The following is a 25,854-nucleotide window of genomic DNA, read 5'->3' as shown; positions in this document are numbered from 1 at the left end:
CCAGCAGCGCTGTTGACTTTGGGAGATGCAGTATTTCTGGTTCTTGATGTGTGTGCATGTGTGTGTGTGTGTGTGTGTGTGTGTGTGTGTGTGTGTTCCCTAATATCTGGCTGATAATTAGTTGTTACTCAGCTTGGAAGTTCTGTTCCTTTCTCTCCTCTTGACCCACTCAGAGAATTAACATGTGGTAGTCAAAGTGGGGGTGCCTTATGCATGACGACAGGTGCTAATCTTCAAGGAAATTTACCTTGCATTCCACCCATTAAGGGTATGGTACATAAAAATGGCTTAATGTCTCTTTGAAGGTGTCAGTGGGCATGTGTGGACCACACAGAATGGGTTTCACTGAAAGTAATAGAGTGAAATTGTCTGCATAATTATTTTCGTTGGATTGAGAATCAGCAGCCCTCGTTGGGTTCAGGAAATAAACCTCTGTTAAAACCATATGGCACTATTCTCAGAAGAGATGTTATTACAGGGCCACTTCCCTCTGAAATTTTGAGTCAGGAGTTCTTGAAAGGAGTCACATATGTTTGAGAATGAATGTCAAGTTTTCTTCCTCCGGTGTCGTTATGAAAGTCAGATGTTTTCTTGCCTTTTTCACGAATGCCACCACGGTCAACAGGTACAAGGTGCTTGGGAAGAGGCGGGCCACCTTGGGTATACACGTTGTGAATTATTATCTGGGCCAAGGGATTTTGTTCTTAAAAGAAAAAGTACTCTTAATTCAGTGAAACATGTGATTTGTCAACACTGAAAACACATCTTGAGGTTAGGGTAATTACATTCTGTCTGCCCAGGCCCTTAATGCAGATTCAGTGGCTAGAAAATTTTCCTAACTACTTGTCACAGTACTGGTGTGCTCCAGAGATAGCTGTGTCAGAGTGAAAGGTAAAGCGAGGGAGTGCAGTTTGCGTACCAGTGGCTAGGGAATATTTTGGGAAGAGCTAAACTAGGTACATTTGTTAAATAACACCCACAATAGTTTTAGGTTTGTATTTTAAGTATTTATATCTATTTAAGTACTTAAGTACACAATACATTGTGCACATTGCGATGATTCATTATGCATTTTGCTTTTTGGGGGGCGGTCCGGTTTAGTCTTTGCTGTAGAAGGAGTATAAGCAAAAGTTGATTTTGTTCATTTCTTTTAATGAGCCTGGAAAATTCTCAATCTGTAGAGCTTACTCTGGCTGTGCATAAAGCTAGGAAGTTCAAATGTCTCCTTGAGTGCCAGACTCCCAGCGAGTACTTACTGGGTATTAAGTCTCGCTTTTCATTGCATACTGTAGAGGAAGAGGGCAAGACAGCCATGACTGAATGGCTAGAAGGCTTTTCGGTTGCCTTAAGTGTTTTTATAATGAGTTGGGTTTTACTAGATGGAGAGGCTGATAGAGTATGGATTCCATCAGCCCCCAACCCATATTCTGGATTCATTCATATATTTATTCAACGTATGAGTGCCTACCATATGTGTGTTGAAAAGGGCCATAGGAATTCAGAGAGGACTTAGTCACATGCATGGCTCAGAAAGAGGCCGAATCTTGGAAAAGGATAAAGCATGAGTATTGATGACGGTGACTGTGTGGCAGAAAGTGATAGAAAATGAGTAAGGGCCTAAGAAGGTGGCAGCAGAAGTGACATGGAAGTTCAGAAGCAGTTTTACTTCTGTCTTGGGGTTTGGAAGGAAGGTTTTATTGAAGTGAAAGTATTTGAGCTGAATCTTGAGTATTAGTAATACAACTTACAATAATGGCAGAAATTCTTGAAATGAAATTCTAGGTGGATAGATGGTGAGTTTCAGGAGACTTAACACTAAATTTCTTTTATTTTTGTCATAAAAAGCCCTCCAAGCCCTCCCCCTTGACTCTGGCTCTCTTTGCGGGTCTGCTGATGGAAGTTTTAGCATGGCCCGGTGCTTCAGCTTGAGTTTTAGCAAAGTACCTCAGCCTCACCTGTCAATCTATCTTCTCTGCTAGTCTAGGACCTCTTCTATGTTAGGGGCTAAATAAATTCCAATGCTGTTTTCTCTAGTACAATTCTTTTTTTTTTTTTTTAAGTTCTGTAGTTTCTGACTTCTGCTGGAGCTGTGCTAGTACCGATGTTTTTGCTCATTGTAGATACTCAGTTGAATGTAATTCGGTCGAACAAAGTAGATCAGGTAATGGAATTAACTTCTTAATTGCATATTGAAGTCTGTTTTCAGATTAAGATTAAGGAATGAACATTTATACTGTGAACTGGTACATAAGATTACAGAATAGCTAAGGGTCTAATTTTGAATTTATAGAAAATAAGCCCATTACAAAACCAGTAGAGGTGATCATCGTATTTCTTCAAGGGGAATTCTAAATTGTTTTAGATTTTAGCAACCTCTGGAGTTCAGTTTTTATATAGGGAAAAGGAAAAGGTCTAAAAACCTTCAGCCCAACTTGGTGGCTCAGACTTTAAAGTCCTTTTATTAGTCAGGTTGCTGTTCTATAAATGATATCACTCGTGCTGTTTGCATTGGATCCCTGCCATATCTCCATCCATAACAGATGGCTTCTTTTTTTCCATCCCCGTGTAGATTCTTCAGGGTTTGTTACTTTCTGATGGACCACGGGAGTGAGCAAGGGTGTGTGTGTGTGTGTGGGGGGGAGGGTAGAGATGAGGGATTGCGTTTATTTTATTTTGTTTCCATACCTCACTGGAGTGCAAATGGCACGATGAGAAGTGCTCAAATATGCTGCTCCCTGGGAATCAGGAAGGAGCTGGGATAAGAAGATAGGCTGGGAAAGACAGTTAATTAGAGAGATTTTTTGCTATGGGTTCAGGTTTTCTTCTGCTCTCCTTCATCTCTGAGGTTGGCTCTGATTTTGGCTTCCCCCATGCAATATTTAGACCACAACAAATTTTGCTTATTCCTTGACCTGTACAAGTGGTAAATACAGAACCACAGTCTGACTTGTGACTTGGCTCAGAAAGGGCTGAATATGTCCTGTGGGCACCTCAAACTGATGTCCCACACATGTCTGGGGGTCCCCACCTCCACTTCAGCCACACTTCTCTACTCACATAGGGACCCTTTCGATTTTACTAGTTTTGAGGGCCCCACAGTTCACCCAGGTGACCAGATCAGAAACCCGAGACTCATACTCTCTCCCTTCCTTGTTACATCTGATTATTCTGTTGTCTGGATCTGTGCACCGTTCCCTTGTACCCATTAGCACTGCTTTAGCTTGGTTCCCACTCTCACTGTTATCTCCTGGCCTGTAACACAGATGTAATTTCCTCACTGGCTTAATGCCCCTAATTGCACTCCCTTCTAGATCTGTTTACCCCCATACGTAGATGGGTCCTCCTAAACTGTAAATCAGCTCATGGCACACCCCGTGCCTAAAATACCTCAGTGGTTCCCTGTTACTTACAGGATGAAGTTCAGACTTTGTGGCATGGTGGACAAGGCCTTTCAGCATCTGATCTGTGCACCTGCCTCCCACCCACACCCCTGGTAGCTGAGCTCCAGCCACGCCAAATTGTTTCATTCTACCCTTTTTAGATCTTTTTGTCTTTGCACTTCCTGTTCCTTCTGCTTGGAGTATCTTTTTTTTTTTTTTTTTTCTTTTCTTTTCTACATTTGCTTGACTGCGTTCTACTTATCCTTAGATGCCATCTCTTCTATAAGCCCTCTCTGGCCACCCTTGGAAATTAAGCATTTGTTCATTGGCTCCCCTCTGGCTTTGTTCAGTCTTTGATGATGGTGTTTATCACATTACTGTAATTATTTGCTTATCTAATGCCTCTCTTAGTATATTGTGCGCCCCCTGATTCAGCATAGTTCATGGTGCATAGGAGATTTTAATTGATCTATGGAGATCATATTTGCAGAGTGGCTTTACCTGCATAAGATGTTCTCACCTCTATCAATTTCATTTCATCTTGGCAATATTCCTGTGATGCACATACTTTGATCCTCATTTGACATATGAGGAAGTTTGAGTCATGGGAGGAAGTTGAGTCACAGAGATGATAGATTATTTGCCCACAGCTCCACAACCAAGTTAGTGGCAAATCTAGGAACAGACAGCAGGTTTTCTGCTCCTTGTGTAGTCAAGCCCAGATTTAGCTATGAGATTCTCCTTTTCAGTCACATAGAGGCTAGGTCTTTTAGTGAACTTTTTTTAAGTTCACTAATTCTCTCTCTGTCTCTCTCTGTAGCCCAGAGTGAAGGTGAGGTATCCAGAGCATCATTGATTCTTAGAACTGGAAGTTAGATAGTCTGTTATTTTACAGATAAGAAGGTTCTGTACCTGAGAAGTTCACAATCTAACCATTTGTGGTGGACCCACATCTCCTGATGAGGCCTGTGGTGTTTTTCTTACTATATATTGGGCAATCATCAGTTCTCTTGAGTAGAGTTTTAGTGTTCAATTTCCTGGGTTGTTAGTAGGATTTTTTTGAGCCATTAGGCCAGTTAATTCTTGGGAAGACCCTATCCTGAGAGCAGAAAGGATATCCTTTCTGTGAATATTCTCAGGGAAAGGCCTGTTAAGGAGCTAGGACTCAGAGGAGAAAGGATCAAAGGTGATGTGCTTTTATTGGTTACACCACTTTTCAGATTGTACTACTTCTTTTCCAGTGAGTGCCATGGATTCTTGAGCATGTGCCATTTTGAAAAAACAGAACAAACAACCAAAAACAAAGGGATATAATTAGGCTGATACATAAGAATACCATGTTGCAAGGAAAGGTGAGTTCCTAGTCAGAGGGGTTGTAGTGTCATGGTATAAACAGAATATAAAGCATCTTTGGTCTCTAGAGGACAACGTTCCCAATTATATGAAAGAGATCCAGAACTCCATAGTATCATCGCCATATACTCAGTGGTTTCATGATAGAGATACCAATATACATGTATTATGTGGAAAGGCTAACACTTTATACATTTCACATGGGCAGAAGAATTCACCAAACTGTCATTGATTAAATAATTCAGCATGAAGCTAGCAGACAGAAATTCTTAAAACTTAACACTGCACTTGCTTTTGAAAAACAAAAAAGTTTTAATTTTAATCACCCGAAGGGATTTTTTTTTTTGATATTCAAAAAAAATAGACTATTAAGCTGGTGTCTCAATAGTGTTCTTCACTTGAGGTAGCCTGAAAATGAGCACCAACTCACTTCCTTTGGATTGAAAAGAATGCATTTTTCTCATCTGTGCCTCACACACACACAAAAAAGGTTAAATCTTGCTATCTCTAAACTCCATTTAGCACTCCTTTCGATTCCCTTTTATATAACAATAACTTGATCCTACTCAAAATACTTGGCACCTTTTGTGACAGCCTGGAATGTAAGAACACTTTAGCAGATCTGAATGTGAGTGAACTCCAGGAGTTTTGGAATGAAGAGGTAGAGTTCTCAGTTCTTATTCAGAGTTCACAGAAGATAAGAATACCGGGATTAACACAATAGACTCCTTTCATTTCCCGAGGCTGAGTAAAGCAATTATCTGTCTATCAAGACTCTAGTAAATGGTGCAAGAGCATTAAGGAGGGGTGGGTGGACAGGTGGATGAGCGCTATTCCATTGGAAAGCGGTACTTGGGTAGGAGGGGATCCTTTGAATTTAACTTGTTAACCGTTTTATTTTGCAGTTTATATCATGTTACCCTTGCAGCTTAGAAAGAAAGGATCTTTTTTTTTTTTTTTTTAAGTATATATATCGTCATCGTCGATGGCATTTTCAGTTCCCTGCTCATCTGAATTTTATTAGGGGGCTTATTTCAAAGACATCTCCTGTTTAATCATGTTTAAACAATCTGTTTAAGACCTGTTGTGTAGATATAAACACAATAGCCCTTTAATGTAGTAAAACAGACTTCTGACAGACACAGCACACAGCAGACATCCATCCATTATTGCTTAAGCCACTGTTCCTTCCATGCCTGACCTGAGAGGGTAACCACAGAGCTCAGCTGACAGCCATCGCCGTTCAGAAGACCCTGACTTGCCCGTATTAATGTCTAGCGAGCCGAGAACTGCCGAGCAGCAGACAATCAGAGAGGTCTTAGACTAGATTAAAGCTAAGTACCTTAAATCTGGTTTAATGGCTGTGTTTACATCTCCTTCTTCTTCATTCCTTTAAAAAAGTAATCAGGTTTTGCAAGCGTTAAGAAAACCACCTCTTCTTGCCAGCTGGACTCGGTCCAGTTGAAGCCAAGAAATTCCCCCTCCCCTTTCTTCTTCTGTCTTTTTCTTTTTATTTCCTCTATGATCTTCACTGCCATTCAGCACAGCAAGACCGGGCCGCGGGAGCTGGCTAAGTTTTTCCTTGGTTATTACTTTTTAACGTTTTCTTCCTGTTACAGAGCTGGGAAAATTGAAAATGATGCTCTGCTTCTGTCGCGGCATGTGTCAAGAGAGGAGCCCTTCGCACTTTTAATTATTTCTGCGTACTGTTTTTTTTCCCCCTCTGCTTTGGACACACATACGGTTATATAACGTATGTCTGAAACCATAATAATGAAAGGGAAACAGGGACGATTGCATGCTAAGGGCAGCCCGACAGGATCCAGGAATTGCGTGACAGTCTGTAGGCTGGTTGTCACTGGCCTCTTTGAATAATAATGCCATCCATGTTTAGCAGGGTTATTGGCAAATAAACAGTGATGCTTTTTGTTCGGCTGTGGAAACTACCATGTCCACTGCTTAAAACGTTATCATTAAAAAAAAAAAAAATCTTTACATCTCTCAATGGGATCTCTGCAGATGCTCGTGGCACAAAACTGGGGTGTCTGAAGCTTCGTATAGTAAAAGAAGGCAAAGGAAATGTTTTCAGAAGTGTAACAGTCAAATTTTACTAACTTTTTGAGTGTGTGTGGGGTGTAAACATAGAGATCTTTTGTTCGTTTCCCAGAAACTGAAGGGAGATGAGAGATGCAGTTTCAGATGGCCCAGGATGGTTGTGGATGTTGGGTTGTCATTAGTTGGACGACAAGACGTGTGGTGATGAAACAGAGTTGGGCAGATGGGGTATAATTGTAATGAACTCTCTCAGAAGTAAGCTTCTCTGCTTTTTCTTACTGTCCTTTTTGGGCCTTTTCTTCTCAGCTCCCCCGCCCCTTCCTTTCCTTGGAGGTAGAGGAGGACTGAGACAGGTCAGGGGACTAGCTTCCAGGGTCACTGCCTACCTCCACGATTTCACACAAGTCACAGAATTTTTTTTCCTGGGCATCGGTTACTTTTCTCAAGTGAAGAATGTGGCCTGGGAATCTCTCTTCTCTTCCAGCTCTGAAAAATTCTCACTCGTGTAACCTTACTTTGAAATGGGAGTGAAGAGGGAAAGATCATCCCTCGGAAATGACAGGCGAATAAGTCAAGGACAGTGGGATTGGAACCGTTCAGGGCCAGAGAATGTGGACGTAAAGGGGCCGAGGAAATGAGGGGTGTTTTAGGACACGGGAGCGGTGCTACAGTGAAGTCAGCCAGGTTCTCCGGGAGCTCTTTTTTTCCCCAACTTGCAAAAAGTATTATGTCTCCCCTTGTGTGTTTCCATTATATTTTCATCTGGTCTTTCTTTAAAAAAATTTTTAAGCCTTTTTTTCTTCTTGCATCCCGTGAGTTTCTTTTTCTTTAGATGTCTCAAGTTTTTTTTGAGTCCATTATTTCAAGAAAAAGGATTACACTCTAAGCATATGTTTTTTGGAAGCTATTCCCTGATGTGTGACTGATCCTGGCATAGCCTGATAGCCCCTTCAGTCTTTGATGGTCGTGATTTGCCATTGCCTGAAATCTAAAAGCTATAAAGGAACTCGCAGTTACGATACATGCATGTTAATATTTCACAATTCTTTCATTTATATATTTATTGAAAAATCTTGAATTCTTGAACCTTTATAAGCCCAAATTTTGGAGTAGGCTGTCCCTCAGTGATCTCGCTCATGGGTCCAGTTGCATTTAAAAAATGGGTTTGGGAGAGTGAACTTTTTACTCACTCATCTAAACTGGCGCCTTTTGTTATTAAAAGAAAGCAAATTCAGTTTTTAACATTTTTTTTTCCTACAAACTGGAGTTCCTAGAATATTTCTATGGAGTCTATGGCTTAACTATGTAATTATGTCTCTTGAGTAGATTATGTTTTTTTTCTTCCCATAATTATGTTTTTACCCAAGAGACTGGAAGGCTTCAGACCTCTCTTGGGTGAAATTGTTCTTCCTCTCTTCTTCCTCGATAAACTCTGAATTCTACATGCCTGACTCTGTTCAAGGGCTGAAAGGGGGCTCTTGAAGATATGTGGAAGTGATTATGATTTTTTTTCCTTTAGAAATTGGTTTATATATTAAGAAGGGCCCTTAGAGAGACGCTCTGTTAGTTCATTTTTGAAATGCCATCAGAGAAGAATCTCCTGGAAGGAGATTTGTTTATGATCTGTGGTCCTCTGTCTGAAGCCACACACTAATATGGCTCTACGGCTGTCTCCTCTCATGAGCTGTCTTTTGTGAGCTCTGGGGCCCCACGCACATGTCATGTTGCATGGCTTCTAGTGGCTCCCGAGGACTAGAGGTTTCTTCAGCATGAAGGCAATTTCTTAGTCCACTTTACTGTTCTAGTCCAGAAATAGTTTTTGACCTGAACCAGACAGCACATACTTAGGAAAAAAGATGACTCAGCAGCCTTTCCCAGCAAAGAATATAGACTCATCAATTTTACTGTGGGAAATGTTTCCCAATGACTAGCTCTTTTTTTTTTTTTTTTTCTTTCTTCTCCTCCTTTCTTTTACTGGATAAAAGGAGAGGTAATTCTAAAGTTATCAGTGTTCTTATTTATTAATTCAATAAACATTTGTTGTGTGCCTTCTTTGTACCTAGGCTCTAAATTATGTGTTAGACATGAGACATGACACCCATCCTCAAGGGGTTCACAGTCAAGTCCAGGAGAATCTAAGATAATAGGGTTTGAAATTCTATATAAATATTTTATATCCATTCAGAGTCAGCTAATGCTTACTGAATGCCTACTACACTTAAGTATAACTACATGTTGTACAAAAAAATAATGGTAGCGGCTTTCAGCTTGCTGAGATGGAAACAAGAGGGCTCACTGAGGCCCTAGAGACAGAAGAGACCAGGACAGTGTGATGGCCAAATGGAGATGATGGGGTGAGGGTATTATTAGTGGAGGAGACAGCTTGTGCAAAGGCACAGGGGCTCTCTGAAGAACTATGATAGTCCAGTGTGAGTAGAACATAGGTGGGGAGCTGTACAGTTTGTAGCCATCTGAAATGAGAGTGATAACGTACATTTGGACCATATTTTCTAGGTCTTTCCAAGTCTTTGTTTTCCATGCTGGGCTCAGGGAGCTCTGTTCAATTCAATAGACAGTGTTAGATAGTTGAAAGGGTTTTTGTTTTTTTTTTTTTTATAGTTGAAAGGTTTTGAGCAGATGAGTAATGTTAGGATTTAGGGGCTGAAAAAACTTTAGAAATTATGGAAATGAACCCTTTACTTTTGGTAGGCCCAGAGGGCTCCTTTAAATCTTTTCCTGTGGTTGGCCATACAGCTAGTTGGTGTCCTTTCATTTAATCCAGACTGCTTTCCCTGGTGTATTAGCCACAAGTGAGAGATTAGGAGTGATTCTGGTGGGACTGGAGAAAATGAGGGCCTATCCCTTTGGAAACTAGGAATGGCCTTAACCCGGAGGCTGGGGTTCAGGAAAGGGAGGTGGCAAAGGTATACCTGGGTTGGATTTTGTGTCCTGGAGAGTAGAAAGTGGTGGTATTAATGGAAATAAGGAAATTAGAGGAGAAGCTGGTTGGGACTGTTTGTAGTGGGGGCAGGGTATGTCAGGGAGAGGCAGAGGGCTTAACTAAACATTATAAGCATCACAAGAGTATGGTCTTTGATTTTTAGACGTTCACAAACCACCAGTGAAATGTAGTCATCTGAATGTAAACAGAGAGGAGTTTCACTTTTCTTCGTGGTATTTCCATTTTCACACATACGTAGGAATGCAGAAAATCAGGGTTTTCAGTCTGGAGCCTCAACAGTTACAAAGCATTTGGATCCCAACTTTGCATGGCTCCCTTAAGAACTCCCTGGAGTCTGTGTAATCTCTCCTGTTATGTTGCTTTTGCTGGAAACCATCTAAATCAGATTCTTTGAGGTGAACTAAGACCCATCCTTAGTAGTAGAATGCCAAGTAATTTCATTTGGAGTAGAATTTGGGCTTTAAAATTAGTCCACCTGTAAATAAAATCTTTAAAAAAAAAAAAAGGGATCCCTGGGTGGCGCAGCGGTTTGGTGCCTGCCTTTGGCCCGGGGCGCGATCTTGGAGACCCAGGATCGAATCCCACGTCGGGCTCCCAGCATGGAGCCTGCTTCTCCCTCTGCCTGTGTCTCTGCCTCTCTGTCTCTCTCTGTGTGACTATCATGAATAAATAAATAAAATCTTTAAAAAAAAAAAAAAATTAGTCCACCTGTTCCCGAGCCCCTCCCTGCAGACACTCCTTCGTGTACCAATTTTAGCGTAGAGAGATTAGAACCAAGGCTTCATTTTTTTGTTGTTGTTTTTCCAGAACTACTACGAAATAGCAGCTCTGTTGCTCTATGACCAATTTCCTCTGAAAAATGGCAACTCTTTCTTTTTTACTCCAAGGATCATTGTCAGAACATCTTAAACGAGTCTCTCCTGTGGCCTGAGGCCTAGAGTATTTGACCAGCTCTCCTCCCACACACTTGTTGACAACAAAATTAGCTAACATCTTCCCAGGGTCACCCCTTCCTCCAGGCAAGCCTGAGTGCCTGGCAGAGGAGGCTCTTGGGTTGCCAGAGTATCTTTTCAATAGTTGGGATTAAAAAAAAGATGTGTCTTAAAAGGCCGAGTTCCCATATATATTGTATAGTTTAGAAGAACTAATGTGTAGTTGCAAAACTAGAGACGTCAAGTGATTTGAAGAATAGCGTGCTTCTGTTGAGATTCATATCACGTATGTGTTCAACACTGTCTTGTCTCACACGATATTTATTATCATGTTTCTGTCATTTGTTCTCTAGCTAGCTCTCCTCCTTTCTTCTCTACTTATCAGAATTCTACTCAACATTCTAGGACATGATGATCTCATCATCCATGAGGACTTCCTCTTTCCTATTAGTCAATATCAGTTCTTCCTAGAGCAGTTTATTGTGTGTGTGTTTTTTTAAAAGTTTTTCTTTTATTATGAAAAATTCCAAACATATTAAAAGAGATTATATTCAATAAAATCCCATATACACATCGCCTTATTTTATAACTAATGACATTTTGCTATATTTGCTTCATCTGTTATTTTGCTGGAATGTTGCATTTTTTTATTTTATTTTTTTAAAAGATTTTATTTATTTATTCACGAGACACACACAGGGAGAGGCAGAGACACAGGCAGAGGGACAAGCAAGCTCCCTGTGGGGGGGCCCCGGGATCACACCCTGAGCCAAAGGCAGATGCTCAACTACTGAGCCATCGAGATGCCGCTGCTGAAATGTTTTAAAGCAAATACCAGACATTGTGACATTTACCCCTAAATATATATATGGGTAAATATATATGGTAAATATATATGGGTAAAAAATAAGGGCATATTCTTATATAATCGCAAAAAGCATTACTTCCTTAATACTTTAAAATAGTCCGTATTCATATTTCCTCAATTGATCTCCCAAACCTAAGCATTTTAGTGATTGCCCTCATCGTAGCTTTATTCAGTTACATTTGCTTGTCTTTCTTCTCTTACTAGACTGTGAACTGCTGCGGGACAAGGATGTTATCTGGAATAGTTTCTCTCCCCTCCTCCTTGCAATGTTTAGGAAGATGCCCCGCACATGCCCACGCTAGCTGGCCTAACGGACCCAGATGTAGACTTGGTATTGGTTCCTCATTGACGGTCCATTGCAGATCTGCCTTTTAGCTTTAGTTATTTTATTTTAAAATTGTATTATCATGATACCCAGGAGGGAAGTAGATACCCAGTAAGAGAAGTGAGTGCTTAAAATCAATTTAAAATACTGATGTCAAAAGGCGAGCTGCCAAACCTCGTGCCCTAGCGATTGGTGAAATGACTTGACTATGCCCCGTGAGAGTGAGCTTGCTGTGATAGAGTGCCCTCTTTGTGAAGTTGCCTTTTTTCTGAAAGTACACTCTTTTGGAAGCGCTTCTTGGCGTCCTTCAGGAGGAGTGCTCTAACTGGTGCAGTGCATCATGCATTGAGTACAGTGCATAGAGTGTGAAGATCTGGCTGGGGGCCCACACAGCTTTCCATGGTTGTTAGGCAGTTCTCAGTTAACTTTTATAGAAATGGGCAAAATGGGTCCCATTACAGAGGCAAGTTTGTTTTCGTAGTTCACATAGCACAGTTTCTAGGTCTTCACCTACTGCTTTCAGATGCGTGATCTTTTAAGCAGAGATCCTAATGGCAGGATCCCGAGCTTGCCTTATAAATGCGGTGCCCTTGTACGATGAGAGTGGGGTCAGAAGGGATGGGACAATCAACTGCACTCAGCTGCACTCTTGTTTAGGGACCTAACTTTTCCACATGCGTCTTTGCTCTTAAGGATGTGTGAATGCTGTGACCTTTTGATCATGCTTTCTTCTCGTGCCCCTGAGTTTATTGCAACAAAAGTCATATTCAGCCAAATACACTCAACTTCTTGAAAGAAATTTCTTCTGAAAATTACTTTTTTTTCCTTCCCATATTAAATTCACTCTTGACCATGATTTTTTCCTGGTGCTGCAGTGGTTATAATCTAAAATAAGCTGGTTGGCAGTGGGAAGGAAAAGGGCCCGGGGCTAGCCATCAGAAACCCTGAGTTCTAGTTCTGCCACTGACTATGTGACTTTGGGCAAGTCACTTCCCCTCTCAAGGATTCAGGGTCCTCATTCATAAAAGAAATACACTGCTCTGAAATTTAGAGTCAAAATGATTCCTGTTGCCCTTTTCAGCTCTCTGATTCTGAATAACTTGCAACAATGCTAAAGAATTATAGAGAGGGCTCTTTCAGAAAGCAAGCAAGCAATTCGGCATTCACTTAAATAAATGTCCTTCAGGGACATTTCTTAGCAAACACCAATAAGGACTGGTCTCTAAAGTAACGCTTTGCCTGCTGGATTCACTGGATGGCCAAATAAGAGAAGAGGTTTTTTTTTTGGGGGGGGGGGGGAGAAGATAACATTATCCTATGACATCCTGGGCCTGAAAATTTACTTTCCAAGAGACATTGGTCTAAAAGAGGGGAATATTCATTCAATCATTCATTGCATAAATCTTTGTTGAGCAGCTACCCTATAGCAGGCACTAAACTAAGTTGTAAGGATACAACTTTAAGCAAGATAGAGCACTTATCTTCATGGGGTTTTTGTTTTGCAGGAGAGACAAATAAATACACAACAGAACTACAGATTGTGGTAATAGCCATAAAAAAAATACACGGAGGCTGTGCTCGAGAAGGAGGAAACCTGCTCTGGGTATAGTAGGCAGGCAAGGCCTATCATAGGAGGTGGTGTTCACTCTGAGGTCGAAGGGGTGGACCTAACAGAGAAATAGGAGGAGAGCATTTCGGGAATACAGAGAGGTTCTGAGATGGGAAACTGTAAGAAGACATTGTCAGATGCCCAAGAGAGAGATGATGGGGTCCTAGACTAGAGAATAGAAGTGAGGGAACTGAATGGCTTTGAGATACACTTTTGAGATGGAAATGATAAGGCTTGGTAATAGGTTGAATGTGGGGAGTGACAGATAAGGGGAAATCAAGGAAAATGTCTAGGTTTTTGGCTTCCGTGAATGAGTGGCTGGTGCCACTTACTCAAATGAGGGTACTCCTGGAGAGGAATAGGGTTCTCTGGCAAGAAGAGTCAAGAATTTTGTTTTTAATATACTGCATTTAAGATGTCTTAGACATCCCAGAGGAGAGTTCAGTAGGCAGCGGGACCTACAGACCTGGAACTCAGGACAGAGGTGAGGGCTTACCTCAGAGATGGGGGAGTCACTAGCATGAACAGGTGGCATCAAGTACATGACTGTGAGATCATCTTGGGCAGTGGTCCTTTGCCTTGGCTGCACATCAGATCCTGTGCTAAGTAAGCTTTTACAAAATAACTCCTTGGGACCCACTTGCCAGAGATTTTGATTTAACTGAGCCGAGGTGGGGTCTGGACGTCTATATTTTTCAAAGCTCCCTGGAGGATTTCCTAATCCAGCTGGAGTAGAAGAGCCACTGCTCCAGGAAATAAGTTTCCCATTCTTTATACCTTCCTCCTGTTTGGAAGACACAGTCTTCGGCCCTTCGGATGAGGTTCAGTTCTCCCTGTACCATTGCAGAGTCTTGGATTTAACTCTGTTGTGCCCTTGTCTTCCATGTTCTCGGTCTCTTAAGGGAGTACTTGAGTATGGAGGATTTAAGTAGGTCTTCTTTCAGCCCATCACTCTCATGCTAACCCTGATGTGGTTTAGCGGTAGCTGGTGTTTGTCATGGTTGAAAGATGAAGAACCCTTTCAGCTTCTGTTCTTCATTGTACTGTAAGAATTTTGTTGTGGTTGTGGTGCTGGCTATGAAGGGGCAGACATCTACAAGGAAAAACGCATACCTCTTTTTATACGTACGCAACCACAGACAGATATTCTCTGAGTTACTCTAGGTGTCTGTAGGTACTTGGTAGCTCCTGTTTGAAGGTAGTTTCCATAAGGTCATTGAGGCTTTTAAAATTTCACCTGCTCTTACATTTTTTCATCCTTATCAGTGCTGTTTCAAGTCCTTTATTCTTGCCTACAGCCTCTTGTGGCTCCCCTAAAGCACTGTGCTAAGAGGAAATGGCAAGGGTACTCACCCATCCATATGCTGAGCTCATATCTCATCCAGTCTCTGTGAAAACCCAATGAAAAGGCTGTAGAAAGCAGAGGCAAGGCTTTATTAAGTTTTCTTGTGACCCATAGCCCACATAAAGTCCCAGTGTTTAAAGGAACCATGCAGGCTCATGTAGTCCTCTCCTTAGTCCTCAGGGAATCTGACATTCCAAAAATATGGCCTATTAAAAAAAATAACTTCCAGGGACAATTCCATAAGCTTTCTTGTTAATGTTTACAGCTGTATCAACACCACAGCAATGTTTTTTTTCTTTTCTATGTATATGGGGAACAGAATCCACGGATCTAACTGTGACAAGTACTCTGTAATTCCCTAATTGTGAAACTAGTTAGACATAGCAAGATGCATCAGCGGAAGTTTGTTTAGGGTAGTGGGTGAGCTATTAACGTTGTAATTGAATCCTCGCTGCTACTTCTGCTCATGCTGAAAACCAGCCTTGGCCCTGCACAGGTGTTTCTGTCGATCTGGATATTTTGGGCAACTTCGTTAGCTAGGACGGGAACCATATACCATCCAGGCTGAGCTTGCTGATGGCTAAAGACCACAGGCTTGCTGTTTCACCTCTGCCGGCCCTAGTTGCTTTGTCTATGACCATCTTGCTGGCTGCGGGTTGGGAGCTGTTTGGGGCAATCTCTAAAGACTGCGGAAAGTTCCAAAATCTATTCATAATCTGGTTAAGAAGTCCTAAACAATGGGGAAAACAGCATAAAAAACAATGAATTCGCTTGGTAACTTTTCTCCTGATCTCAGTTCCTAGTTCCAGCAGATGCCCCAAACTGATGCTGGCAGGAAATAGGGTGGTGGGCGCATTTCAGTTAATGGACCTATTTGGAACATGTTTGGCTGCGGAGACAGCTACGCTCATATTTCCAAGCCTTGGCTTCCTGTCTGTTTTCTTTGGGCTGGGTAGGCAATGAAAAAGGAGACAGGAAAATACATTTTGGGGCAAATAAAATAAGGAATCTGTCTTATGAAGACAGCTTATAGCTGGGAAATTCTAATGTTCACCTTAACCCTCTCCTGATAGATTGCTCTTGTCCTGTACTGAGAGGAGGATGAGGTGTTCTTGATACTCATAGAATATACCTCCTCACTGTCAAAGGCTCTTAATAATCCTCCTTCCATTATTTTTTCTTTTTTTTTTATGGATAATAATCCTGATTTCCCTGAATTTTTCTTCAGAAGGCAAATTCTGATTCCAGTCATCATCTTAATGGCTCTTGTTTTTTAAAGAGAGGGCGTGTATATGCACACCTGTTCGAGAGGAGAGGGGAGGGGCAGAGGGAGAGGGAGAAAGTCTCAAGCAGGCTTCACCATCACGGAGTCTGAGGCAGGCCTCAATCTCATGACCCTGAGATCATGACTCAAGAGTCAGACGCTTAACTGACTGAGCTACCCAGGTGCCCCTTAGTGGCTCTTTGAATCAGCTTCAGTTACAGTATGTTGCGGTGACAGACTAGGGCCTCATTCTGGTACAGAATATGGAAGAAGGAATCTACAGTGTATTTCTGTTCACATATGAGGCATTATCGTACTCATTCACCACTCTGGCACTCCACAGGTGTGCACTTAACTTATGTAGCACCAATATTCAGATGTTTTTCTGTTATACTTGCACCAAGACAACACTGTACTCTGCTCAGAATGATTTCATGATTTTCAAAAAGCCTTTGAACCTTCTTTATATTGTAATTTGCATATTTCTTTAAAATCTAGAACTTCCTTAGATTTTAGACTTGAATAAACTGGAAGAGAGACAAGGTTTTTTTGTTTTTTAATAATGGATTCTCACATTCACATGGTAACCCAAATGGTATTTTTCTATTTCTTATACAGAATCATAGTACTAGATTTAAAATTAAAAAAGCATTTTCTCTGATTTAACATAGTTTATTTATGTGCTTTTAGGTTTTGGGGTATCACAAAATATCCAGATTCCTCTTGAGAATTTGAGTTTCCTTCACTATATTTCCATATTTTTCCTCTTAAAGGGGTTTAAAGGTTTGAGTTTTAATTTTTCAGAAAGCAGTCACAGTAAGGTATAGTTGTAATAAAAAAAAAAGTCAGTTATATCATTGTGGAAATTTCCCTTTGACAAATGTGTTTGTCTCTGTTTCTGCCCCAGTTTTGAGAGAATATGTGTGACGTACACAGACTCTTTGAACTTTGGGGAAATTTCTTCCTTCGTGAAACAGGCAGACACATCCCAGTACACAATCACCTTTCCCACCATCGCCAAGAGGGTTAGAGGAGGCACCCAGAGAGTCTCTCCTGAGTTCCGGCATCCTGGCCTCGCTGCTGGCACTCAACTCCCGAGTCACCATCTGGGACCCTCGGCTCTCCATTCATAGGACAGAGGAGTAGGAATGCTTGCCACCAGATGATGCTTATAAAACCACTTGCGATAGAAGGCATTATAGAGACACTTCATTATAAATATCAGTATTGATGGTTCCTTGGCTTAACCCCCCAGTATGTATGTTCACATATCTATTTAGTATGGTCAATTGTTCAGCTAATTAATATGCTTTTATTTTATGATTTGCTGTTTCCAGGGCACAGACAGAAGCTTGATGACTCTAAACCTAGTTTGTTCTCTGACCGCCTCAGTGATTTAGGGCGCATTCCTCATCCCAGTATGAGAGTAGGTGTCCCGCCTCAGAACCCACGGCCCTCCCTGAACTCTGCACCAAGTCCTTTTAATCCACAAGGACAGAGTCAGATTACAGGTAAGACAGATTCCTAGGTTTCACTTGCACACGTTCCGGCAGGCTGGGGGTGAGGGGCTGCCACATGAGACGCACTCACTGCAATACTCCTGGGCTCTGAAATGGCTTTATTATTAAAGAATCAAGACGTGAAGATCTTATGGACCTCCTCCTCCTCCTCCTCGCTCCTCCTCCTCCTCCTCCTCCTTCTTCTTCTTTTTTTTTTTTTTTTTTTTTTTTTAACGAAAAACAAATTCCAGTATGCAGTAACTTGGGGATAAAATTTGGGGGAAGTTGCTGTGAATGCTGTACTCTGGAGCACTGTCAGTCTGCACACTGGTGGAGGGTAATAACTATGCTCTCTAGGAGAATGTTCATTAATAAGTTTCTGTACTGGGCTCTGGGTGGCGCAGAGGAGAGCATCACACCCTCGCTATTAGAAAATCAGTGTTACTGTCTCAGACTTGGGCTTAAATTTCTTACATGTATAACTATTTCATTAAGTTTGCTTGAAGATTGCCCAGGGCTAACAGGAAGCCTTGATTGGTGGGTGTAAGGCAAGGTCAATGAGCTGCTCATCAGGCAAACAGAATTTGCTGCTGATTCACATTTAGCCCCGGGTCCTAATGCGACATTTCTTTTTATACTACATTCTAGTAAGCTGCTTACTACCTTTCTTCTTAAAAATTAACGTCAGCATTGCATTACAGACTAATCATTCATGTTTGGTGCAGTAAGACTCCCAATTCTCTCTCTCTCTCTCTCTTTTTTTTTTCTGCCCCATTTGTGCAAAAACAGATCTTGCTTTTAGTGCGATTGCTTTTAGATCATGGTGACAGAGGAGTGTGTCAGTCATCATAGATTTTTAATTTGCTGATCACAAGTATTGAGAGCTGATGTCACCTAGTCATGTCATTTGGTTTCTGTTGTTGGCAAGGGTGGACTGGAATGGAGGGAAAATAACTCAAAATGTACGGTAAACTCTCAACATTGATCTGTTCTAATGGTGAGGTTTTCCCTCATAGTGGCTAGGTGTTAAGTGTCCTTAATGGTTTATAAACATAATTGTTTATAAATGGATGACCTACCTCTCTATCTCTCCTGCCCATATTAGATATACGTCTTCTTGGATATTTATTTAGAGTGAGTGTATGTATATTAGTCTGCATATAAGGGTATACCTGAGTATATATTTAAAAAATAATACAGAATTATAAAAATAAACTATTTAAATGCTAAAGAGAACCAGATATCTGCGTCAGGGAAGAACATTAGAGCTCTGTGAAGAGTAGCCATTTATTAGCCTAAATAATTCCCTAAATATTGATATGTAGGAATCAAAAGGCTAATGCCTTTACTAGACATGTGTCCTTAATAAAAATGCAAGGGTGAAATTCACACTAACTTGTAAACATAAAGCTTGTAGCTATAGGTGCTACTGCATTTAAAGTAGTGGGCTTTAGATCTTTGATTAAGGTCCATAAATGGCTCTCCTTTTGTCTTTATAGTATTATTTTAGACCATATGTGTGTATGGAAGCATTTGGATACATATATAAAAGTGTTTATATATGATTTTAAGGGACTTATGATGACTAATAAAATATATATAAGAAAAATGCATGTTCTACGATTTGGCAATCCCTGGGTTCTTGAAATGTTTGATTTCTGTATTCTAACCCTTAACTGCTAATTACATTTTGCTAATGACCAATGCTTTTAAAAATGGCCTTTGGAAACTGTGTGTCGCTAGATTCACTTTTAAGAAAATGCTTTTCTCAAGGCTCTGACCTCAGACCTAAAGATGACATCATAAAAAAGAACCAGAGGACATTTTAGAAACTGAAGGTACCTTAGATATCATTAACCAAAAGGTTGGTAAAAGTGGTGAAGAGGATCTACATTTTAGCAGCAGATGTAAGTGCAGAAAGTAAAGATCTGAGGAGATCCACGTGGGTACCAGGAGAGATCAGGGTCGTGACCACATTCATAGATTCAGCTCAACTCTGCTCCTTGCCCTCCTTCCTGTTGGGAGGCTCAGGAACATCAAGCAAGTTAGTGGCAGAGCAGAATTAGGTCTCTCAACTCCTGATGCAGTATGTTTTTTCTTACATGATACTGTGCTGCAACTGCATCATGGTCAATTAAAAATAATTTTTAAATATTTCCTGGATGTATTTCTAAAAATCAAACTATAAAACACTTGTATTTCTAGGTACTGATAGCTTTCTGGAATTATATCACAAGAGAATTAACTCTGCATTTGGGATTACAGCACCAGTATAATTGATTTATAGATCAGTCTTCTCCTTTTTCTAACGTTCACAAGGTATTAGGCCCAACAACTTTCTTCAGCCTCCTGATTTGCAGATTTACACACACACACACACACACACACACACAACACACACACACACACGCCACCCTTACCCACTCTTGGCCACATGCACTTCCTATATGTGCTCCTATGTCATCAGTGAGATAATACAAAGTCTATCCATAACCAAGGATGTGTAGGGTTCTACTGTAACTCAAATGAGTAGGAAAACCAGAAGACCCATAGCAGCAACAACTTCAAAGTGAGTTGAATAGATTTCATTTTTTTTCCTCTCTGGGTTAATTTTCTTATTTATTTAGTAAATATGACTTCGAGCCTACCTGAAGTAAAGAATTGGGTCTTAGGTAATATGGGATGGGGGGAAAAGAAAAGTGCTCTGTCCTTGAGGTGTAGTCTAATGGAAGACTTAGCTATCCTTCCCAGCCTTCACATGCCACACCCGGTCCCCAGATGATAATGTTGTTGTTCCCTGAGTACACGTTCTTCTCTCTGTACCCCCTTACTTAGGCTATCCTACTTCCCGTGATTTCTGTCTGCTGGAGGGTGCCATCTATCCTCCAGGGTCACTGTTAGCTTCTTCAAGAGAGCCCGGCACCTCTATCTAGATGCTGCCTGTCCATCCTCTAAGCTCTAGTTGAGATTGCTTGATTTTAGAGCTTCCACATGTTTGTTTTTTTCTACCCTGCTAGATTGCAAATTCTTTAAGGGATTTATTACGGGATTTATTTTGGTTTGTGCCTAACATCTTGTGAAATGTCGAATGAATAAAAGTTTATTTTATTTTATTTTTTTAAGATTTTATTTATTTATTTGAGAGAGAGAGAGAACATGAGTTGGGGGGAGGGAGCAGAGAGAGGGAGAAGCAGACTTCCTGCTGAGCAGGGAGCCCTAAGCAAGGCTCCATCCCAGGGCCCTGGAATCATGAGCTGAGCTGAAGGCAGATACTTAAACCACTGAGCCACCCGGGTGCCCCTGAATGAAAGTTTAGATGAGAAGAAGTCCGTACAAGAAGGGCTGGGATGTCATGCCTTGTTCGCGTTAACTGTTCTAGTTTCCTGTCCCCAGGGTTCCATTGTTCCCTGGTGATGAACAATACTGGCAGAAATCACATTTCAGTATAATACTTACATAGTTAAACCATTTGGTTTCACTCCAGTGTAAGATCTACAGAATTGCATCATTCAATTTAAATTCTACTTATGAGCCTTAGCTATAATGGATTTTGTGACTTCTTTGCAGTATGTCAACATCTGCATTTTAGTTCATGGAATCCTTTGGATAAAGATGTATGTCACCTCTCACTGGCTTGGCCCTCTTGACATCTCAAGCTCTTACTTCAAGACTGTAGAAGCTGATCGTGGTTCTGTGGTCACTATTGATTCTCCCACTTGCCAACGGAAAAGGGGTGAAATGAAGTTAAAAGTCATAAACTGAGGAAGTGATAGGCATTTAGTGTTTCATATTAGTGACCTCCAGTGTCTCTTGTAGTTCCTTAGGGCTAACGGTTCCTGTCGTGCAGTGGGCTGGCTTCTTTGCAGTGCTGGTCTCACGGTGTCATGAATGGCTGATGTTCTGTCTGGAGGCTCAGGGCTTTCTATGGCTTCCTGAGGAAGTTGCTTCCTTCTGGGTGCTAAGAAATACCTAGCCAGTCACAAATGTCTGCTTCTTTTGATTCAGAATGTGATGATAGCAGTGGAGCAAGGATATCATGTTAGGGGATATTACTCAAGATAATCTCTATTTTAAACTCAGTACTTTGTGGTGGGTGAGCTACATCTAAAACAAATAAACGATAAAAAGCAGACTTAGGCCCTTTGGTTTGGTGGATTGGGACATTCATCTAACCTTTGGGGTGGGCATTCTGCTGTTCTGGTATTCATTCATTCAAAAAATATTTGAGTGCTTACTATCTGCCAGTCATTAAAGGAACAAGATAGTTTCTGCTGACAAGGAGCTTACGTTTTTGTGATAGGTATGGTCTGTAAATGGCTAAATAAGCATACATACAATATAATTTCAGATAATAACACCATGCTTTAAGAAATTAAATAGGATGATGTATTAGAGAACAATTTAGGGAAGGGAGAAGGTAATTTTGATTAGAATGTTGGGACAGGGTTCCTTGAAGAACTCGGAAGATCATGAGGAACGGCATTTCAGGCCGTGGAAAAGTCATGCAAAGGCTCTCAGAAAGTGGTGACCGTGGTGTGCCTAGGGGGCAGGAAGGTCTGTGTAGGTGGACATGGGAAATGATACAGAAAGGCAGGCAGGGAATGGATCACGTGGAGTCTTTAAGGGCCTAGAAAGGAGCTTGGGTTTTGTTCTGACTGCAGTGGGGGGCTCTTGAGGGATATGAACAAGAGAATGACATTATCTAATATTCATGCTCTTTATTTTATTATTTATTTTTTAAAAAGTTTTTTTTTTTAAGATTTTTAAAATTTATTCATGAGAGACACACAGAGAGAGGCAGAGGCACAGGCAGAGGGAGAAGCAGGTTCTCTGCGGGGAGCCTGATGCAGGACTCGATCCCAGGACCCCGGGATCACTACCTGAGCCAAAGGCAGACACTCAACCACTGAACCACCCAGGCGTCCCTAATGTACATGCTTTTTAAAAGTCACTTTGGTTGCTGTGTGAAGAATGGATTGTATGGGGGCCATACAATCCATTGTAGAAGCAGGGTCATCATTTGGGAAGCTGTTGCTGTAGACCAGGAGAGAGTTAAGGATGGCAGCATTTCTCGTCTTTCTCTGAGACTCAGATCAAATGCCAGGACCTCTATCAGGCTTCTTCTAACCTACCCAGGCTGAACCTAAAGCACCCTCCCATACCACTGGTCCATTTGGTGACAATTATTTGTTTACATGTCTGTCTCCTTCATCAGACTTTGAACTTTTAAAGTTTAAGGCCATGTTTTATTTACCTCAATGTCCCCATTATACATAGTGCCTGTTGCTCTGTGAGTTTGGTTTGATGATGAATGAATAAATGGGTCATTGACTTCTTGAGGAAGTGTGACCCATTATGATCCTCGCCCTAGTACCTGTTTGATTGAATTATTGTGAGCTACTCTTTATTGGATGCATATTGTGTGCCAGGAGTTGTAATGAGGTCAGTTCCTGTGCTCCTTACAACAGCTCTGGCAGGTGGATGGTATTATTATGCAAAGCTGAGGGTCTGAAAGGCCAGATGCCTTAGATACCCTGCCCAGAGTCCCACTTAGAGCTAGTAAGTGGCAAATATAGGTATGAAAGCCAGATCTGCACTGCTTCAGGGTCCTATGCTCCTTAACCATGAGCACTGTTTGGAGGCTGATGCATGAGAGGCTGTTTCCTCCCATTTCTGAACCTGCTGAGTTTCATTTATGCAGCTTTTCCCCACTGACAAACTAGTTTTGCATAAAGTTCTTATTAAAGCCTTAAAACAATTCTGAAAAAAACATATCTTACAGGTGGAAGAAATTGAGTCTTCAAGAGATGACTCACTGAAAGCTTCTTCAGCCACTATAATCAACTATGAGTTTAGTAGATCCTTAGTAGGCAGTCATCCTCATCCCTGTCAAGTCGGGCATATTGCTGGCAATCTAAATGATACATATTCTAAGGGACTACTTTCTTTTTCTTCTCCCCATAGGATATTATTTAGAATCCTCAGGGATGATATTTTCATAAAAGGGATGCATTAGGAGTATCTGAATCATGCTTTAAAATGCAATAAAATTGTTTTCAGTGGTTAAATTACAGTTTCGTGAATTTATATTCAAGGTAATACTTTTAGAAATCTCTCAAAAAGCAACTTGGCCAGGCATCACGTAAATAATCATCTTATCAGCAGTTACATTGACTGCAGTGAAGTATTTCCACCCAACTTTGTATTCCCTTTGCCAGCAACAAGCCTTTAAACATGAAGAGGATCTCAGCCAATTAGGCCAGCTGAGCTTGGGCTGTGTATGTTTGGCTGTCCCAGGCCTGAGCCCACAGCCTTAACACTGAAATATTTACTAGCATAATCCTTTCCGAAATAGGAAAGCACAGCTGAGTAGTGTGTGTCTCAAATTACAGCTGTATTCAAATGCCCGGTGACCACACAACTATTTAATGTGAAACAGAGTGGGAGGTGAAGTGGGCATGGGGCAGGGCTGGTGGGCAGTGGCTGCAAGTGTGAAGAAGAGCCGGAGGCCCTAGAGAGGCTCAGTGACTGTTAGCAGGAAGAGTGACCACAGGTGCCATCAGCATTGACAAGGTGGTGGGGCATGGGGAAAGGGAGAGGTGAGTGAGGCCTCATGCTTTTTGCCCACCATGTTCTTACTTACTTGCAGGCCTCTTATGTCTGAAGGAACTGAAATCACTGCCTTCAAAGGCAGGCTGTTGAATGTAGTGCTCTTTTACTTTGGTGGTGCTAATGTTTAATTTTTGAAGTTATCAGAAAGTCCTGTCCCTTTCTCTGCCTTGGATGGTTTGCGCAGGAGATCCAAGTAAATTTGCTGCTGCCATGCACATTTGTAAGCTGGCAAGCTCCTTAGAAGAGTCACCAGTTGCAGTCCATGTGAGAAAATGCTACAAATTGTGTGTGAACAAAATTACACATCCATTGAGCTCTGGCAGCCACCTTATGAAGAAGGGCAGAATTTGAGGTCAGCCTGATTGGCTTTGAAGAATAAGGCTCAGGAAGACTCTGGAAGGCTGGTGGTCAACACGTCAAGTTGTTGTTAGCCTATTAGTGTCCTTAGATCAACTTCTTAAAGGTCTCTGGACTTTTGTCAGTAGGAATCCCTTATTAACTGAATATGCTCTGGGGTCTCATAAGAGCTTTATTATGCTCTTAGAAAAATGGAGAGGGGCAGTGTTCCAAAAAGAATTAATTTCTTGAGTTCCAAAAAACTTGCCTTTGTAATTTCCTCCTATCTGGAAGAGAAGATGCATAGTTAATGTCTAATTGTGATAAGAAGACTCCATCTACATAATGCCGTGCTTTATCCTTCCTTCCCCAAGACTGTTGTGTTTCTAGCTGGTCTTTGGGTCTCTGCCCAGAGGAATTCTTGATTTCTTTCTTTCATTCTTTTCCAGAGCATTATCTTTCTCTGGCTTTATATCTGGTTTTAGCTTTATATACACACATGTGTGTGCATGTGTAATACAGACACACAGACATGTATATATGTATATGTATATATGGACAAATGCATGTCTGTCCTCTTCACTAGTTGCCTAAGGACCTTTCTTGCCCCTTTTTACCTTTTGCAATGGACTGTAGGCAAAATAATCAGAATAGGAATCTAGCTTTGGAGGAAATATTCACCCTACAAGGCCAACCCAGGAGAGGGGCATGTCAGGCATGCAGTTTGGTATAGTGGATGCTCTGGTGATGCATTTTGATTCCATTTCTTCATCTTGATATGTGCATAAATTCTCCAGAAACAAAATTGTATGTCCCTACTCCCACATAAGATCATCAGATTTTTTTTTTCTAGGGCTTTATTTGGATAGAGACTTGCTTTTTAATGTTTCAAAACAGTAGCAGTCTTTGAGACAGATATTACTGAAGAGTCCATATTGTGAAATCTGTTTTGTGAATAAGAAAACCTACGCACCAGGAGATTTCTGAAACTCTCAGAGCTAAAATGAGTGTCCCAGGAAGGTGAAACCTGACAAGGTGGTTTTAGGTGGAGAGGAGGTGAGAGTTTAGGGGAGAAGGTTAAGGAGAATAGTAAATGATTGGAACAGTCATCCAGATGAATGATGGGAAAGGAAAGTGGCTTTGGGTGAGCATCACTGAGGAGATGGCTAAGGATAGAAATATTTGGAAGAGCCAACCATCACAGTTATGTGCTTCTCTCCTGCATGCATTGCAGTTTGGTAATGGGAGTGGGCTCTAGTGTAGTTGGATCATCAGGGAGAATGAGTCTCTCCTAGGATTTGGTAGGATTTCGTA

The 25,854-nt window shown here is 41.2% G+C and overlaps 1 protein-coding gene across 4 annotated transcripts in view; it reads left to right on the top strand.

The window, feature by feature from the left end:
- Positions 1-25,854, top strand: part of RUNX2 (RUNX family transcription factor 2) — a 220,174-nt gene that overhangs the window by 146,164 nt on the left and 48,156 nt on the right. For 3 of the 4 annotated variants that reach the window (XM_072832807.1, XM_072832803.1, XM_072832802.1), the window contains exon 6: positions 17,431-17,604. The exons of the other annotated variant lie outside the window; for it this stretch is intronic. In XM_072832807.1, coding sequence (XP_072688908.1) covers positions 17,431-17,604 — 174 coding nt within the window. The remainder of the gene's footprint in view (positions 1-17,430; positions 17,605-25,854) is intronic. 4 annotated transcript variants of the gene reach the window in all.

This window comes from Canis lupus, chromosome 7, assembly GCF_048164855.1.
Source record: "Canis lupus baileyi chromosome 7, mCanLup2.hap1, whole genome shotgun sequence".
In the NCBI taxonomy this organism is placed as follows: domain Eukaryota; kingdom Metazoa; phylum Chordata; class Mammalia; order Carnivora; family Canidae; genus Canis; species Canis lupus.
Note: the sequence above shows the minus strand (reverse complement) of the source record. Positions and strands in the feature narration are given on the sequence as shown.